Source organism: Zeus faber, assembly GCF_960531495.2.
Source record: "Zeus faber genome assembly, chromosome: 18".
Classification (NCBI taxonomy): domain Eukaryota; kingdom Metazoa; phylum Chordata; class Actinopteri; order Zeiformes; family Zeidae; genus Zeus; species Zeus faber.
The window spans coordinates 19,434,893-19,453,686 of NC_137210.1; the positions used below are offsets into that span (position 1 = coordinate 19,434,893).

Genomic DNA, 18,794 nt, shown 5'->3' on the forward strand with positions numbered 1-18,794 from the left:
GAGCACACACACACGAAGACAGCAAATCCAGACTCGCCGGCGCGTGGGATCACACGCACACGCACACGCACACACACACACACACACACACACACACACACACACACACACACACACACGCGCGCACACTCAAGGTTGTTTACCAGGGATTGGACGTGTAAGTGCTATGAGCCACGCTGAGCAGCAGCTGTGTGTGAGTCTTGGATATCTCTGAAGGGTCATCACATCCCTTCCATCAACCATCGCTTACCTGTCCTTTTTTTAAGCCTCCTCCCACCCCCCCCCCCCCCCCCCCCACTGCCACCCGCACGACGGACTGCCATGTTCCAATCAAGAACCAGAAGAACTCTCCTGCCCCCGTCCCCGTCCCCGCCGCCTCCACCATCCGCCCCCTTCCCCTCCCTCCCGACTCCTTTCTCCCCGAGCCACGGTCGCCTTTCCCTCCCCCTTGTCCTCCTTCTCCTCTCCGCCTCCCTCTCCCTCTTTCTCTCCCGCTCGGCGGCTCAGCAGACCGTCCCCGTCATCTCCACGGCACAGGGACGCATCCGCGGCGTGCTGACCCCGCTGCCTTCCGACCTGCTGGGCCCCGTCATCCAGTACCTGGGGGTCCCCTACGCCCGCTCGCCCACGGGGGACCGCCGCTTCCAGGCGCCCGAGCCCCCTTTACCCTGGCCGGGAATACGAAATGTCACGCAGTTCGCCCCCGTGTGTCCGCAGTCTCTGGATGAGAGGAGCATGCTGGGAGACATGATGCCGTCGTGGCTCACGGCGAACCTGGACATCGCCGCCACGTACCTCACTCACCAGAGCGAGGATTGCCTCTACCTCAACATCTACGTGCCTACTGAGGAAGGTAAGGTTGATGCCACTGACGCTGGAGTCGATGCAAAAGGCACAGTATCTGCTTCGGCTACTCTGAGGTTTTTTATTTTTTTAAATATTAGTTTACACAACACACACGTATTGGGCTCATAAATATACACGTACACACACTAACAAATTGACACACGGGCACAGGCCCGCATGTACACACATACACCCACCTATCCTCTCACACACACACACACACACACACACACACACGCACACACACACCACAGGAACACGCAAATGAAAGGCAAACACAAACAACATCAATTTCTATGTGCTCACTGAGGAATGAGTTTGGGGGAGTCTGAGCCTGGAAGCAACCTGTTATGTGGCGGCACGTACAAAGAAACAGACTGTTTTCACTGCAATATGTATAAGGCCAAGCAGCAGGCGAAGTAAGAGGAGGAACATATACAGTATATACATAGAAGTAGACAGGTGAATGGATGAGGCAGACACACACACACACACACACACACACACACACACACACACGCACACATTCCACATAGACGCCCTAAATCAGGGATCTCATACTTCAGGCCCAGGGGGCAACGTCCGGCCTACGAGACAATTTAATGTGGCCTGCTCCATGGTCATAATATATCGATAAATCTGGCTCGCAAATTATTATGTGTAATCATAATGCTTGATCAATCAAACACAGTTTTACTGAAAATATAAAACAGAATTCAAAGTATGAAAGAAGAATTAAATAGCTCATAAGCGAGATTTCACTCCTACGGTTACGTGGGCAGTTTTTCCCCTGAAGTTCTACGCGGCCGGCGGCCCCCAGGTCGTTTGAGTTTGAGACCCCGTTCCTAAATCAAGCCTGATTACATCGGAGAGCCCCCCTATTTAAACGGTATTCCTAATTAGGCCACATTTAATTCACATTTGATTTTATTTTATTTTTTCAGAGGGGACAGTTACATAACCAGCATTCCGTAACAATAACAAATACATTCCCATAACAAGTGCATTGTTTTGGATTGTTTCTTACAATTTATATTTGAACTAACACCGATTTGGTGTTAGTTCCGCAACCTCTGACGGCCCCCAATGGGGTCTGGCACCCTAGGTTGACCGCGATATACACACACACTAAGGCACACATGCTCCCAGGTGGACTAGGACAAGGAAAAACCAGGCAAGATCACACCTTAAAAATAACCCGTTAAACATCCATTTCACCGGGTGTCTACGTTCACCGTCGGTCGGAACATATTGTCACGCCATATGGCGCTGTTGGGAAATGATGACCAACTTAATTCTCTTGTCTGTCTCCGCCTGGCTGTTCCCGTGTCCGCGGGCCAACCCCTCCCCGGCCCCACACCTCCTGTCTGTCTCTCCACCTCCCTGTCTCTCTCTAACCGGGCCCGGCCGCTCTTGTTTTTTTTGTTTTTTTTCGCAGACATCCACGAGGAGGGCGGGCAGCGGCCGGTGATGGTCTACGTCCACGGCGGCTCCTACACGGAAGGCACCGGCAACATGATGGACGGCAGCGTGCTGGCGAGCTACGGCAACGTCATCGTCATCACCCTCAACTACCGCCTGGGAGTGCTGGGTAACAGTCTGACCTCCCTTTCTCGAATGTGGCTGCGTCGGCGTCTGTTGAGCGGCGCGGCCTATTGGACCGGTGGCGTTGATGGAAGGACCGGCACGATGAGCATTTTTATTTTTTTTTATTGAATCATAACCAGCTTGCAAATGTCAACGCTATCCCCATCGAGCCGCAGTCAGAGCTGTCACAATCATCACATTTGAAGTGGACAATTATTTCATACAAATAACTCAGATTAACAGTTAAATTGTCTTTTTTTTGTCTGTTTTATACCGCCCTCACAGTACAAGCTTATAATAATGTGCTGTAATAATACACACCCACCGTATGAGGAATTTGAATGTCGCAACATCAGAATTTCTTACTTTTCCTCAATCCAAACCACGGAAAACACACTTTTATTTGCGACATTTCTGACATTGTCTCCTGATTCCTCTTAAATTTGGATAGATTAGATTGCGGAACCCAACGGTTTTACCATAACATTGGCCGACTGCTTTTTCAAGACCGCAGTCAGCTCAGATAATTGCAATCAGGTGAATATGTAATAATTATGACAGCTCTAGCCACAGTATTATAATTTTCACTGCTGCGAAACTTTACCGACTACAGCTCCGTCATTATCATTGATGCACTAAGCGCGTCTTGTTATGGCCATTTATATTTTGATTGGTGCTTGGCCCTAATATAGATAGAATGTAGAAATGACTGACTGTGATATTTCAAGTCTGCTTTCATACAGATTCAGTACATTCAGTGGGTAGCTGCTGGTACAGACGGTAGTTTACATGTCTGGTCCAAATGCAGGTGTAAATGTACATGCATAAAGAGCGATGAAAAGCGATAGACCACCAGTAGATTTTGGAGCAGCTGGAAACACAATCCACCGTCCGGTGAGGAGCTGATAAAGTCCCGGGGCCTGTGGAGACGTGTAGCTTGAAGAGATATATTTGCAGTGTACAATAGTGGTCAGTTGTAAGGTCGATAGGTAAAGAGTGTAAAATCAACAATGGAGAGCCCCGCACACACAGCTCTGGTATGGTATTGATTAACCCTCCCGTCCAAGAGGGGTCTCATCCTGCCGGATTCACAGCGTGTGTTTGCCTTTACCGTGGCTGTTTTTTTTTTTTTTTAGATATTCACATTATGCTCACTAGTTTCTGTTTAATCTTGCTTTAATCTTTTCTACTCAAAATATTTCCTAATAGTGATATGATAGGAGTGCCTTTTTTTTGAAGATGTACCTCATTTGAGTGTTTTGTTATTGGCAATGATCTCTAGCACAAAACAACATCTTTCTTTGGGATATATATTATTATTATATATTTTATTTTTCACTGGAATGAACAACTTTAAAATCGCATTTGCTCCAACCATCTGGATTATTTCACCCTTGAATGAGCTGCACAATGTGACAACCATTTTTTTTTGCTCTCTGTTACCCGGGGAAGCTCTTTGTTCTGGGAGTGATTACATGTTTAGTATGGGTGTCCCTCCTGGGAATAAACCCCCCCAAAGCTGTTGTTTTCCACCGCCTGCATCAGCTCCAATCTGATCTTTTTCACCTCTCAGATCCGACTCAGATCTTCTTTCTCATTGCTGTCTGAAAAGGAAAGAATCTGATTCCCGGTGCTTTTCTTTTTCCAATTTTAGACACTGATGAAAAGCTCAAGGCCTGAATGCATAAAGTATGTCAGGCTGCTGGTGTTCAGCCCTGTTTTTCGCCATCTCTTCTTATATGCATAACAACCGACGGTTACTTCGACTGCGTCGCATCTCTGTTCATGCGTGGCTTTAGTTAATAGGGCAAATTCTCAAAAATGAATGGAGGGAAATTGCTATAAATGTTTAAAGAGGCCAATATTACTGGTTGAATGACGATGAGGCTGCGATGTGGCCATGTGTGCGTGGGTGGAGCTGAGCCTCCTTTACTTTAAAACTATTATATGGATTTCAGTTCCATATGAAAGCTAAGCCTCGGCTTTTTGCCTGAAGGTTTGACTCGTTTATGGAGGCTTTGAGCAGACACTGACTTCTGTCCCATAGGGTGGGAATAGAAATCCATTTTAAGTTGGCAGTGTGAATGTGGGCTATTTCTAGACTTTTAATTACACGCTGTGGTTACCGAGCTACACACAACCAGCCCGGCTCTTCTCTTGACGTCTTATCCTCTCTATCTCCGCTACCTCCATCATCACCCTCACCATCGCCATCGCCATCGCCATCGCCATCGCCATCGTCGACATCCTCCGACGGCGGCGCCTTCATCCGTTTCCTCCAACCCTGTCCCTCCTCATCCACACTTCACCTTTACCATCCCCAGCCGTGGCGTGATGTACGAGGTGAGCCCGTGCACGGGAAAGATGGGGAAACGCGGCGTACATCGACGAGTCAGAGCTTGTTTGTGTTGTGAATGTTGTGAATAGCGCGGATGAAATTCAAAACCCTCGTCCAAAGCTTCCTCCGACAATGAAACACAAAAGACCCCCCCCCCAGGCCACACACACACACACACACACACACACACACACACACCCACACACGTAATACATACACAGGCATCCTGAAACACTCATTATAATCAAATTTGACAATGAAACTTTTTTTCCATGAGAGGAAATTACAACAATTGCAAACAATTGACAGAATGTATTGTTTTCTTCAAAGACGTATTTCCGGCTCATTATATGTGTTGCGTAGCGGACTGAGGTTCAGAGAAATGAGGATCTGCGGTAATGAGATATAGGGGAGTGAGCTGTTATTATAATCCTTTGTGCTTTCTTAACAACTGAAGCAGCAAAGGGAATAATGGATGGTTTCTCTCATAACTGAATGCATGTCTCATTCCCTTTCTGTGTGTGTGTGTGTGCACGCGTGTGTGTGTGTGTGTGTGTGTGTGTGTGTGTGTGTGTGTGTGTGTGTGTGTGTGTGTGTGTGTGTGTGTGTGTGTGTGTGTGTGTGTGTGTGTGTGTGTGTGTGCGCATGTGTTGCATGTGTTCCTATGAATGCTCATGCACAAGTGTGCAACCGCAGCATGTGCTCTGAATAAGTCTCATTTAACCAAAGGGACGGTATGGTAGATAGTTCGTCATTTCATGAGTTTCTCTCTAATATCTACAGTGTGCTAGGCAAGGGAAGATATTAGAGATTTGGTAATATCAATGAAAAAATGGAAATACAGTCCCTCCCGACTGATCAGGGACGGACTGCCACTACAAAATGGCCCTGGACATTTTTACCCATACCAGCCCACCACGACCAGCCTGCAGATACTCCACTATCCCCCACCCTATCGACACACATACAAATTCACCAGCTCTTGATACCATCACTTATAATGGATGGATATTCTAGGCTACTACTGTAAAACAGAGCTTTTTCTAAAAGCAAGTGAAAGGTTTGTTGCCAGCAGGCCCCAGCTGTGAGGATAGATTCAGGCAGTCAGTATTTCATGAATGTCTACATTTGAACAGGCTGTATAATCTATTTCAACACAGGAAATAAGTCAGATAATACCATCGTCAATTTGATCACTTTGACCTTGAAACTTAAAGGACTTACTCTTCACGCAGGCCTATAAACAATAAATAATAACAACACATTATAATATGTCGTTATTATTATACATTATAATAACGACATGAGGTACTGACTGTACATGTTTGTACTTCTAAAGTGCAGTTAAACAATGGATATTTTAATAAACAAACTATAAATAATATACTGTACATTTTTTTGACCTGCTGCTAAGGTACCGACCATTACTCCTGGCCTGTGTATTGCTGGTCTATAAACAACAAAATAGTATTTAAATAAGCAAACATGTATATATTTGTACTAGTGAGAGGGTATTGTTGGTGCACAAATTAAAAATAATATCTAAAATGCTTATAAATATCTAAACGCTTAAAGGCAGCCCGGTAGGATTTCCGACAGGCCTTCAATGCTGCGATGCTACCTTTGACAAAAAAAATCCCTCGCGACTTGGAGAAACAAATGCCGTTGCGCACCGCCGGCTGTGCTGCAGCTGATGGTGCTCGCAAACATGTCACTTATCTTCGTGCAAGTGACTTCATTTTTTTTTTTATCTCCAGCCTTTTCAGCGCCGCCTTTCCCCTTTCTTACTCAGATTTTTGTCCATTTGGAACGTCTCGGTGATGAATCCACCTGTTCATGCGCTCCTGTCGACTGCTGGGATTTTCGGCGGGGGCTGGTGGTGGTGGTGGTGGTGGGGGATTATGAAGGCTGGTGCATAATGAAAGTGGCCCGGCGAGGCAGATCTCTCTGATCTCTCTCGCTCTTGTTTTTGCATAATTGGCTGCTCAGGCGGCCCACAGAGCGACCACCGGGATTTGTCCTGGTGCTCCCGATGGCCAGTCCAAATGTACTCCTGAGGATTGGTTATATTGTTCAATTGCAACACAGACACGTCTCTACCGATGATTGCGATTACCTATGGACAATCATGCGATTAATCACAAATATTTTAATTGATGAACAGCACTAACATATATATATTCATATAGATTATTATATTTTCCAAGATATATTTACGGTTCTGAGATGGTGAGGCTGGTTGTGGTGGGCTGTTCTGGGTAAAAAGGTCCAGGGCCATTTTGTAGTCGCAGTCCCTTCTGATCAGTAGTATTTTGCACACTCCGCACCCCGCACCCCTCATATGTCACTTTGCTGCGGCAACTACAGACTTGACGTGCTCGTAAAGGACACACCCAACCACAAACAGATCGGACAGCAAGGATGTCGTGCCAAGGATCTCTCAAAAAGATCATCATAACAGAACATGCAGCAAAAAAATGAGTGCCATTACAGCTTATTTGAGTTAACGCATTATTATTGCGTTAACTTTGACAGCCCTGATATATATATATATATATATATATATATATATATATATATATATATATAAGGAGCCTACATTTAACTATCAAGACAACCAAAAAAGATGATATCTGGTAGGGCCTCTCTTAGGGCAGAACACTCCCCATTTGGCATCTGTAAAATGCCAAACCTAATACAACAGGTATAAGTACCCAGTAAAGAAAGCTCGCTTCAAAGTTAGTGTGGAGATGTACTGCATGGAGTATAGAGATGTGAGTTGAAATGTCTCATTGCATGGTTGAGTCTTTTGGGGTCACTGAGCAAACCAGGATCAGTCAGTTAACCTCGTGGAAAGGGCCAATTGCTTTGCAGGTAATTCTGTGTTAGTTTGAGAGAGTGGTACAGGGTAATGCAGAGCACATTCCGGGGACCTTTAGTTGCAGAAGATCTTGAAGGTAGCGCGTCCCATCTCAGCCAGGTTCCGCTTTCTCTGCTGGTAATGGAGCCTCCCAATAGCAGGAGTCAGAGATTAGTTCTCTTAAGATGTGGTGAAGGGTTTCTCGCAGAAAGTTGAATAAGAAGTTGCTGAATGTTCTGTAGACGAAATCCTGCCCCAAAGGCCTGTCGTCCATTGGCACGATCTTCACTCGAGAAGGCCCCAAAGCTCGTTAAATACCAGCATTCTTTACCTCGGTCTAACAGAGGCCGTGGCTCTGCATGTCCATCTCTGAACATATCCTTCAGCCTCCAGATAGTGGTCTCTCATCTCTGGCTTCTTCAGCAATGTACAACGTGCAGACATGAGGTGGATGAGGTCTCGCTGTTTGTTATTGGGCAGGCACTGACGAGTCATGGATTTGGAGGTGGGCTACCTACTTGTTGGAGTCCTCCTTGGTATCTCATGGACGGGGTATTGTTTGTCTGGGTCTGCAGGAGGCATACCGTTGTTTGGAGCAATGGTGGGTTTGACCAGCTTGGGTCAGTGTTTAGCTCGACTTGAGCAGACACAAACTCAGCAAAGAATGAGGAAGGAGGATATGAGACACAATATTATTTTTTGTATGCTGAGGCTTGAGTGATCCATCGCTCCTGGAGATAATAAAGTTTCTCTATGATGGGATTTTTGCCTCTGGCTGTATCTAGAAAGTTGCAGACATGGGACCAAGTCCCTCTTAGTCTCAAGTCATTTAGTCCAAGTCTCAAGCAAGTCCCAAGTCATTTTTCCTTTGGCAAGTCAAGTCAAGTGACAGGTTATGTCAAGTCAAGTCAAATCAAGTCCTTAGTTAAAGCAAGTCAAGTCTCAAGTCAAGTCACTTTTTTTTCACCAAGATACTGCAGTCTTATCTGCAGTATACGGTCTTTATAAAGAGAGTGACATGGTATTAGTATCTATCTAATAATATTATTGGCCAATCTATCTAACCTGTTCAAAAAGTACGACAAGGTATTGAATTTGTATCATAGTTATTGATATTCAGTGAAATAAATGTAATCAAACAAAAAACACATAACTTTATAAAAGCTTATTTATTTCTTATTTTTCATCAATCAAAAAAATATGGCTCTCTTGACTACTGTTCAAATTTGAATGTATCTTTAATTTGAACTTTTTGTGAAGAATTGTTTTAAGAACGTGTCTAAAGGGGCGGTGGTGCGCATACTGGGCAACGTCACACTGACACTTGTAATGTGAACATAGACAACGTCGAACATTTTAATATTTTATATTTAACAAAATGTAATATTTAAGTCTTTAACTTCCAAGTCCAAGTCATTTATTTTCTGTCAAGTCAAGTTGCAAGTCATCAAAACAGTGACTCAAGTCGACTCAAGTCCAAGTCGCCATGATTCGAGTCCACATCTCTGGATAGTTGAGTCCAGGCAGTAGCCTTCACACTGCACTTCTACTCCCAGGAGGAGATTCACTGGTTCTTGTAACTTATGATCATCTTTGTTTCCAACCCTTGGGAAATGTTGAAGACCTTTAAACAGCTCTTCCTCAGCAGACCAGTCGTGCCCCATGGTTCCTTCACAGGTTCAACTGTAGGATCATCTAATATGTGCTCAAATTTCAAAAATTCCATTTCCCACGGCCTTAAACGTTTTATAGGTATTTTCAATGTGATGTCTTTAAAAAGATATTCCATAAAAACTGCCCTCACTCTTGGTTTTCTAGTCTGATATCACAAAATCAATATAATAACAATGTGTATATATATATATATATATATACATACAGACAGTATAAGGTATACGTGAGAATTCTAACAGTTCTATTTGTCCTTCTTAAGGGTTTCTGAGTACTGGTGATCAGGCAGCGAAAGGGAACTATGGGCTTTTGGATCAGATCCAGGCTCTGCGATGGGTGAAGGAGAACATTGCCGCCTTCGGAGGAGACCCAGACAGAGTCACAGTGTTTGGCTCTGGAGCTGGCGCCTCCTGTGTCAGCCTGCTTACTTTGTCCCATTACTCTGAGGGTAAGAGCCATGTATTAATTTACAAACCATACCAGCATGCAGTTCTAAACCTGCAGAGATTAAAAAGGTCCTTGCACATTGGTCCATCATTAACCAAATGAATGCCTTTTCAATACTTTATTAATTTTGCAAATTTAAACAATGACTTTGTCTTCAATTTGCTGCATAATTCATTTAAATAGCTAATATTGATATGCTTGCTCAATTCCATATTTACCCTTTAGAATTGTAATAGTTAATCTCGAGCTTAACTTTGCACAATCATTTATTATTTTTGATAATACATTCAAGTTGATTATATTGATTGTATTTGTGTAAACTTGATGGGTGTAAGTGTTTAATTTATTCTAAAACATTTGATTCTCTGTTTACTGACAGATTTTATTTACTTAGTGTGTCTGTGTTGACACCGTTATATGTATCCATGCTCATGTCCATGTGCATCCATGTATTTACGAACATGTGCATCTGTGTGGAGCATATTGATATTTGAATGTATATTCATATTCGATTTATATGCATGTGGGCGGGCGTGTTCATCCGTGAACGTAATGGCGTTGTGTGCACTGATGTGAGAATGCGTACAGGCCTCCATAAATCAGTATTCATATGTGTGTTCATGTGTGCTGCAGACCTGTTTCACAGAGCCATCATCCAGAGTGGCAGCGCTTTAGCCAGCTGGGCCGTCAACTACCAGCCCAGCAAGTACGCCCGGCAGTTGGGGGAGAGGGTGGGCTGCGGGATAGACGACAGCACCCAATTGGTCGCCTGTCTCCAGGGCAGGAGCTACCGCGAACTCGTGGAGCAGACCGTCACGCCGGCCAAATACCACACGGCGTTTGCCCCGGTGATCGATGGCGACGTTATACCGGACGACCCGCAGATCCTGATGGAGCAGGGAGAGTTCCTCAACTACGACGTGATGCTGGGGGTCAACCAGGGAGAGGGCGTGAAGTTTGTCGAGGGCATCGTGGATTCCGAGGACGGCGTCACGGCCGAGGACTTTGACTTCGCCGTGTCCGACTTTGTGGATAGTTTGTACGGATATCCAGAGGGCCGAGACACACTCCGAGAGAGCATCAGGTGTGTGTGTGTGTGTGTGTGTGTGTGTGTGTGTAACGTGTGGCTGTATTTTAGAAAAAGAAAAGATACAACAATACTTTACTTTTTTAATTCAATGAAATCATTAAATTATTAGACAGACAGACAGACAGACAGACAGACAGACAGATGGGTGGATGGATGGATGGATGGATGGATGGGTGGGTGGATGGATGGGTGGGTGGATGGACGGGTGGGTGGATGGATAGGTGGATGGATGGATGGATGGGTGGATGGATGGTGGGTGGATGAATGGATGGCTGGATGGATGGATGGATAGGTGGATGGATATATATCCGGAGGGCTGGATGGATAGGGGGATGGATGGGTGGATGGTGGATAGATGGATGGGTGGATGGATGGTGGCTGGATGGATGGATGCATGGATGGGAGGATGGCTGGCTGGATGGATGGATGGATGGATGGAAGGATGGGAGGATGGATGGATGGATGGGAGGATGGATGGGTGGATGGATGGATGGATGGCTGAATGGATGGATAGGTGGATGGATATATATCCGGAGGGCTGGATGGATAGGTGGATGGATGGATGGATGGTGGATAGATGGATGGGTGGATGGATGGTGGCTGGATGGATGGATGAATGGATCGGAGGATGGCTGGATGGATGGATGGATGGAAGGATGGGAGGATGGATGGATGGATGGGAGGATGGATGGATGGATGGATAGGTTGATGGATGTATATCCGGAGGGCTGGATGGATAGGTGGATGGATGGATGGATGGATGGTGGATGGATGTATGGTGGCTGGATGGATGGATGAATGGATGGGAGGATGGTTCGATGGATGGGTGGATGGATGGGAGGATGGATGGATGGATGGGAGAATGGATGGATGGATGGATGGAAAGGATGGATAGGTTGATGGATATATATCCGGAGGGCTGGATGGATAGGTGGATGGATGGATGGATGGATGGGTGGATGGATGGAAGGATGTATGGTGGCTGGATGGATGGATGAATGGATGGGAGGATGGTTGGATGTATGGATGGATGGATGGATGGATGGATGGATGGATGGATGGATGGATGGCTGTTTAACAAAATCAATACAAAGAAGAAAAATTTGGCAGAATCACTGATTGATGCATGAAATAAAATCCTCCGTCCACTCCCTCAAGGTTCATGTACACGGACTGGGCCGATCGCGACAACGCGGAGACGCGGAGGAAGACCCTGGTGGCGCTGTTCACGGACCACCAGTGGGTGGCGCCGGCGGTGGCCACGGCCGACCTCCACGCCCAGTACGGATCCCCCACCTACTTCTACTCCTTCTACCACCACTGCCAGAGCGATGCCACGCCCCCCTGGGCAGACTCCGCCCACGGCGATGAGGTACGAGGACAGATAGATGGATAGATGGATAGATTGATAGATAGATGGATAGATAGACAGACAGACAGACAGACAGACAGACAATGGGACAGACAGACAGACAGACGGATAGATAGATAGATAGATAGATAGATAGATAGATAGATAGATAGATAGATAGATAGATAGATAGATAGATAGATTGCCTGATTGATTGATAGACAGACAGACAGACAGATAGAAGGATAGATAGAAGGATAGGTAGATGGATACACAGATTAGAGTGGTTGCAGTTCTGGCATTATCAGTGTTGTTATGATTGCTTGGCCATGACAGAGGCAGGAACAGCCAACGTGTTGCGTGGCCACTGTCATATTTTCCACCAGGGGAGGATGAGAGATGAAGTCGGAGCGATTCTGCCTCCAGTTTGGCCGGAGTCCAATCCGAGCAGCACGGTAGTTGGATTTGCGTCGGTGATTAAAAGAAAAAAAAAAAAAGAAAAAGAAGAAAAAAAAAAAAAAAAAAAAAAACATAATAAAAAAATCAGCAGCGCTTGATTTAATTTAGCACACAGGTACTGCATCACTTTGATTGCGCTTACTTACAATCCTCAGGTGGATGAAATATTGAAAGTATTTATGGAATTTATTCTGATGCGGAGCTGGTTCAGGAGCCGCTCGGTATTTACGGCTCTGATGACCGTGGTTGATGGATGTTTGAATATGCATTTAATTAAAAAGCAAATGCTGCGGTGTCCTATTCTTTTTCGCCTTTTTTTTTTGTCTGCGCCTTTGAAACCTTGTGTGTGTGTGTGTGTGTGTGTGTGTGTGTGTGTGTGTGTGTGTGGCTGCGTGCGTGCGCACGTGTGCATCTGTGCGCGTAGGTACCCTATGTTTTCGGCGTGCCCATGGTGGGACCCACCGATCTGTTCAACTGTAACTTCTCAAAGAACGACGTCATGCTGAGCGCAGTGGTCATGACTTACTGGACCAACTTTGCCAAGACGGGGTGAGTTGTTACATTTTACAAGGAGTGAGACATTTTATTTCTACAGGAAAATCCCGTGGAGCACATTATTCCCTCCCATCAAAAACCCCGGCCTCCCACAGGCAAGTAATCCTACTTAGTGGAAAAACACACTTAAATCACAGCCTGGAATTCGGTTATTGCGTTATATGCGCTTTCTGTGTTATTACTGTATGTGTTACTTTCCTGAGTGTATCCTCATTTTCCAGCGTCTATGCTGTTTGAAAAACCGTGCTTTATATGTTTGAAAACCTGTCAAATGAAGGTTAATTTCAAAACATGACCCAAGCAACTCCTCTCCCTGTGCTGTTAAAAGGAAAACACCAAGAAAAAAAAAACCCCACTTTATTTCAGGGCTCATCTCACACCGAGCAATTAAAATGTTCTGACATGTTTTGGCAAAGCACTGATGAAACTATTTTTTCAACCCGCATTACATTTCATTTCATTACCTCTTTCCCCCCAAATCGCCGCAGATAAGCACCCGCGCGGCAGAGCTCCCTTTTCTTTTTCTTTTTTTTTTTCTTTTCCGAAGATCAATTTCACCGGGGGGGGGGGGGGGGGGTTCCACAGAGTTGGCGCTGGGCGCACGCGGGCCTTTTTAAAATTTTTTGTCGTTGAAAAAAAAAAAAAAAAACACGCCGCCGTCAGTACCAAACAGAAAAGGTTTTTGTCGCGTCTCTGTAATCTCTGGAACGGATCACTCTTCATTTCACCGAGGCAGAGCTCTGAGATAAGTTAAGATGGTGATCCGTCACCGCGGCCCTCTCCGTTGGCTTTGGCCAACAATGGCCATTCATTATGCGCGGTGACTGAAGGTCACGTCCGAAAATGTAAGTACACTCATCACTACTGCAATCGCGCTCAATATTTAGTGGGTGAGCGTGATTTGTGGTGGACCTATCCTTGTCCTCGTCCTTTGATATCCAAAGAACCAACCGACTACAAAGCTTCCCATTACATTTCGGCTTTTCCTTAAGGAATAGTTAAAAAAAAACAAAAAAACAGATGTTTTTCAAACTAGATAAAGATAGAAAAGATTTAAAAAAAATAAATAATAATAAATAAATAAATAATAAAAACTTTTCTGCCAGAGGTGAGGAGAGAGACTGAGACAAACAGGGACGGTATTAACATTTTAAAGGCAGAGCTGAGATAACAGCATTTAATTGCCGTGGAGTTGGAGATTAGCCTCAAAGCGACTCTCCGTCCTGATACCATCCTCCAACGCAGAAGGAAAGTTTTTATTTTTTTATATTTTATTTAATTTTTTTCACGCGAGGGCGCCTTGACGTTGGACGTGGAGGGGAGAAGCAGGGGATAAAGGACACCAGAGCAAAAAGTAATAAAATAAAATAAATTTCTACGGATATTGTTTTCTCATATTATGTCTGAAATGCGCCCCCCCCCCCTCCCTCGTAGCGATTGGAAGAAAAATGATGAGGAACAAAAAAAAAGGTGACGGGGGTAAAGCTCTGGGATATGATCTTTGTTCGAGTCCGGGTCGTGTTCTCAAGAGGGTTTGGACGTTTTTAACATCCGAAAGCCATTTCAGCTTTCAGCTCCAGTTTTCGGTGATAACGTTATTTATACAGATGCTCTCTTCTTTTCTCTCCTCTCCTCTCCTCCCCCCCTCTCCTTCCTCTCCTCTCGTCTCGTCTCGTCTCGTCTCGTCTCGTCTCCTCTCCTCTCCTCTCCTCTCCCCCTCTTTTCCCCTCTCCTCCCATCTCGTCTCATCTCCTCCTCTCAATATGTTAATATGTTCACTAGCTTCCGAATCAAAGAAAGCATCAAATTTCATCATCCGTGCAGCACAAAATGCTTATAATTAAATAAAATATCAAAAACAATCACGACAATAACACATTGATTAGCAAATGTGCTGAGACACAGTGGACATGATAACATTATTTAGTCATGGGCCGAACTTCCCCTTCAGTGCTGGAAGTGAGTAATTACGACTAATTATCTCTACAGAGACCCGCTTCTCTCGAGACTTTATCTGCAGCGTGGCTCCGGATCCAAGTCGCCAACGAGCCGTGTGGAAATGAAGGGCAGCTCTTTCACCGCCCGCCTTTCATTCCAGCGGAAAAAAATTAAAATAAAAAAAGTCACAAAAATTCATTCGGAACGCCGGCGCGGTAATCTCGCCGATGTCAGGCGAGTGGACGGCGTTTAAAAAGCAGGCGGGCTCCGCCGCGGTTATCGCCCCGGCGCTGGGCACGCAATCTCCTCGCGACCATGAGAAAGTTTTCGGCGCGCCTTTTAATTATCGACGGAGCCGCGTTCTCCGAAAAAGAGATTAGCAAATGAGGACGCGTCGGAAACGAGGAGGGGGGACGAACGAAAAGGCAGGATTTCATGCTCCCCGGTGTGTGTGTGTGTGTGTGTGTGTGTGTGTGTGTGTGTGTGTGTGTGTTTTTTTTTGTTTTTTTCTTTCTTTGCGGGATATCGCGCGGGCGCACAAAAGCCCGCGCTCGTCTCGCTCTCTCCGCGAATAATTGCGTTTGTGTTGTTGGCGCCGGGTTGAGCGACAAGTAAGCGCGCGGCGTCGAACGGCAAGTCTGTGGATATCTATTTATGCTTCACTCATGTCCCCAGAACTAGATCTGTGAATTGGCTGACGAAGGATACGCCGATCTGTACATGTCCCGTCTGTGATTCACTCCGTCAGTCCTCAGTCCAAGTACACTACTTCTATGCATATGGAGTCACTCTTCATTATCACCGTCGAGTGTCTCTGTCTTTGGCTGTGAATTATTTAGTATTTTCGGTGTTGTGTTTAGATGTACCTGTCAATCATATTTAAATGGCTTTGTTGATCTCCAAGCACTTAAGGGGCCTCGGCGCGGAATCCGACGATGGACGTTTAACCATTTTCAGTGACAATTAAAGAGAGCTGAAGGCGTGCCGTGGCGCGGCGGTTGGCGTGGTTCGAGCAGCCGCGGGCGGGGGGTCCTGGCTCGGTGTAATTGGGCCCGGGATCAGACGCGCACGCGCACAACGGGGATTAGCCTCCGTCTTGACATGTGTCCATCTGCTCCGGGCTTGTTCCACCTTGCCCCACTCTCTCTGTGTTTGGAACATCTCTGCCTGCAGGTGGAACTGCCACACGCGCTTTTTATAAGGTTTTTGAGCGCACAGATGAAGAAATAAAAAAAGTTTAAAAATGTCAACGCATTCCAGACCCCGCGGTCGGATTCAGGAATCTCTGCACCACGGGTGGTTAGAGTTTCTTGCATGCTTTTTCCAACTCTCCATGGAAATTAGGAAACCTTCCAGTGGGTTATTGTTTGTAGGATTCAGTGTAAAGGGCAACTTTAGTGGAAGGGGTTAGTGATGATGATGATTAATTGTGTGTGTGTGTGTGTGTGTGTGTGTGTGTGTGTGTGTGTGTGTGTGTGTGTGTGTGTGTGTGTGTGTGTGTGTGTGTGTGTGTGTGTGTGTGTGTGTGTGTGTGTGTGTGTGTGTGTGTGTGTGTGTGTGTCTCTCTCTCTCTGTTATCTCCAGTGACCCCAACCAGCCCGTACCTCAAGACACCAAATTCATCCACACCAAACCGAACCGCTTTGAAGAGGTGGCGTGGTCTAAATACACCCCTAAAGAGCAGCTATACCTCCACATTGGCCTCAAACCCCGCGTCCGAGACCACTACCGCGCCACCAAGATCTCCTTCTGGCTCCAGCTGGTCCCTCACCTGCACCACGTCAACGAGCTCCTCCAGTCGGTGTCCTCCTTCACCCACAGCCCGTCCCCGCAGGACGACACTCCCTTCTCCTACACCAAGCGCTTGTCCAAAGGGTGGCCTCCGAGTAGCACCCGCCACCCGGGCTCGCAGGGCGGCACCCCGCCGCCCCCCGAGCCCGCCCTGGGCCAGGGAGGAGGGGAAAACGGGGTCCGCGTCCCCAACGGGGACTACTCCACCGAGCTGTCGGTGACCATCGCCGTGGGCGCCTCGCTCCTGTTCCTCAACATCCTGGCGTTCGCCGCTCTGCTGTACAAGAAGGACAAGAGGCGTCTGGAGCACCGCAGGCCCCGGCCACTTCCTCCGCCCAGGCGTGACATCACACCGGCAGACGTGGCGGCTCACCTGCAAGGGGAGGGGCTGATGTCACTCCAGGTGAGCGTTGTGTGGAGAGATAGAGAATGGGTTTTTTGCGGCTGGGTGCGTGTGCATTTAAGGACAAAAAAGCAACTAAAGTGCAGCTGAGACAGATGGCGTGCCGACATGTAGTTACAATAAGTATAGGCGTGGCGGAGTGGATTTGACTTCTTCTTCGGCTGCTGCTGCTGCTGCTGCCGCTGCTGCCGCTGCTGCTGCTGCTGCTGCTGCTGCTGCCGCTGCTCATTTGAAAATCAGTTATTAAGTGCTACTCAGCTCAGATGCCAGCATGCTTTCCCTTGGCGTGTGTGTGTGTGTGTGTGTGTGTGTGTGTGTGTGTGTGTGTGTGTGTGTGTGTGTGTGTGTGTGTGTGTGTGTGTGTGTGTGTGTGTGTGTGTGTGTGTGTGTGTGTGTGTGTGTGTGTGTGTGTGTGAGGGTGTGTGTGTGTGTGTGTGTGTGTGTGTGTGTGTGTGTGATAGGCTATTCAGTCGGAGTCGCGGCACGGCAGCTCGTCAGCGTGTCTGGGTGAACTCTGATTCTAGCGCTGGGATGGCAGTTGAAGGAGGTGGATTTATCTGCTGCACTCAGCCATCAGTCGACATTGATCGTGCAGGAGTTTGTTTTCGCGGCGGTGTGCGGGTTAAGGTTCAGAGGTCCAATCTGTAGTTTGCTTCTATGGGGTAACCCTTCCCCTCTTCTGTTTTGCATTGTGTATTGAGTTGAAGACACTTTGCACAGATTATTATTAATATTGTCGTTAATATTATTGATATTATTATTATATGCGAAATTATTTCTGATCCCAGTTTCTCAAGGCCACCTTGTGTCCCTCCCGTGCGCCTTTCCTCCCGTCCTCTGTACTCCTCTACTGCTCCTTTTGTCTCCATTTCCCAAACCATAAATCACATCCACCGCCCGTCCCGTCCCTCCACTTCTCCCCTCCTCCACCTGTTCCGCCGCCCGTCCGTTCCAGGTGAAGCAGCTGGAGTGCGACGCGGCGTCGGCGGACGAGCGGAACAACGCCCACCACCACACGCTGGACACGCTGGACGCCCTGGACGGCCTGGACACGCAGGACATCTACAGCACGCTGGACACCGTCCGCCTCACCTGCCCGCCCGACTACACCCTCACGCTGCGCCGGTCGCCGGACGACGTCCCCCTCATGACCTCGCTGACCCCGGGGTCGCTGCCCGTGACCCCCGGGTCGCACCCCGTTACCCCGGCGACGCCCATGACCCCCATGACCCCCGGATCGGTGGTGGGCATGCGGCTCGGGCACCCGCACCAGGGATACACACACCACAGCCCGTACAGTAACACACACCTACCGCACACACACATCGCCGCGCACACACACTCGACCACTCGCGTATAACCGCGGCACGACGTACACACCACACACACACACACACACACACACGCGCGCGCGCACGCACACGAACACACACTCACACAACAAACACATGTACTCCC

General features: G+C 47.0%; 1 protein-coding gene across 1 annotated transcript; it reads left to right on the top strand.

The window, feature by feature from the left end:
• Positions 1–507: 507 nt before the first annotated feature.
• LOC307244487 (neuroligin-4, X-linked-like) lies at positions 508–18,696 on the top strand (the record flags this gene model as incomplete). Its single annotated transcript, XM_080019673.1, has 8 exons — positions 508–853; positions 2,285–2,437; positions 9,565–9,750; positions 10,383–10,833; positions 11,998–12,211; positions 13,074–13,198; positions 16,727–17,336; positions 18,292–18,696. The coding sequence occupies exons 1-8, from the start codon at positions 736–738 to the stop codon at positions 18,694–18,696; spliced, it is 2,262 nt and encodes a 753-aa protein (XP_079875799.1). The 5' UTR covers positions 508–735.
• Between the last annotated feature and the right edge of the window lie 98 nt (positions 18,697–18,794).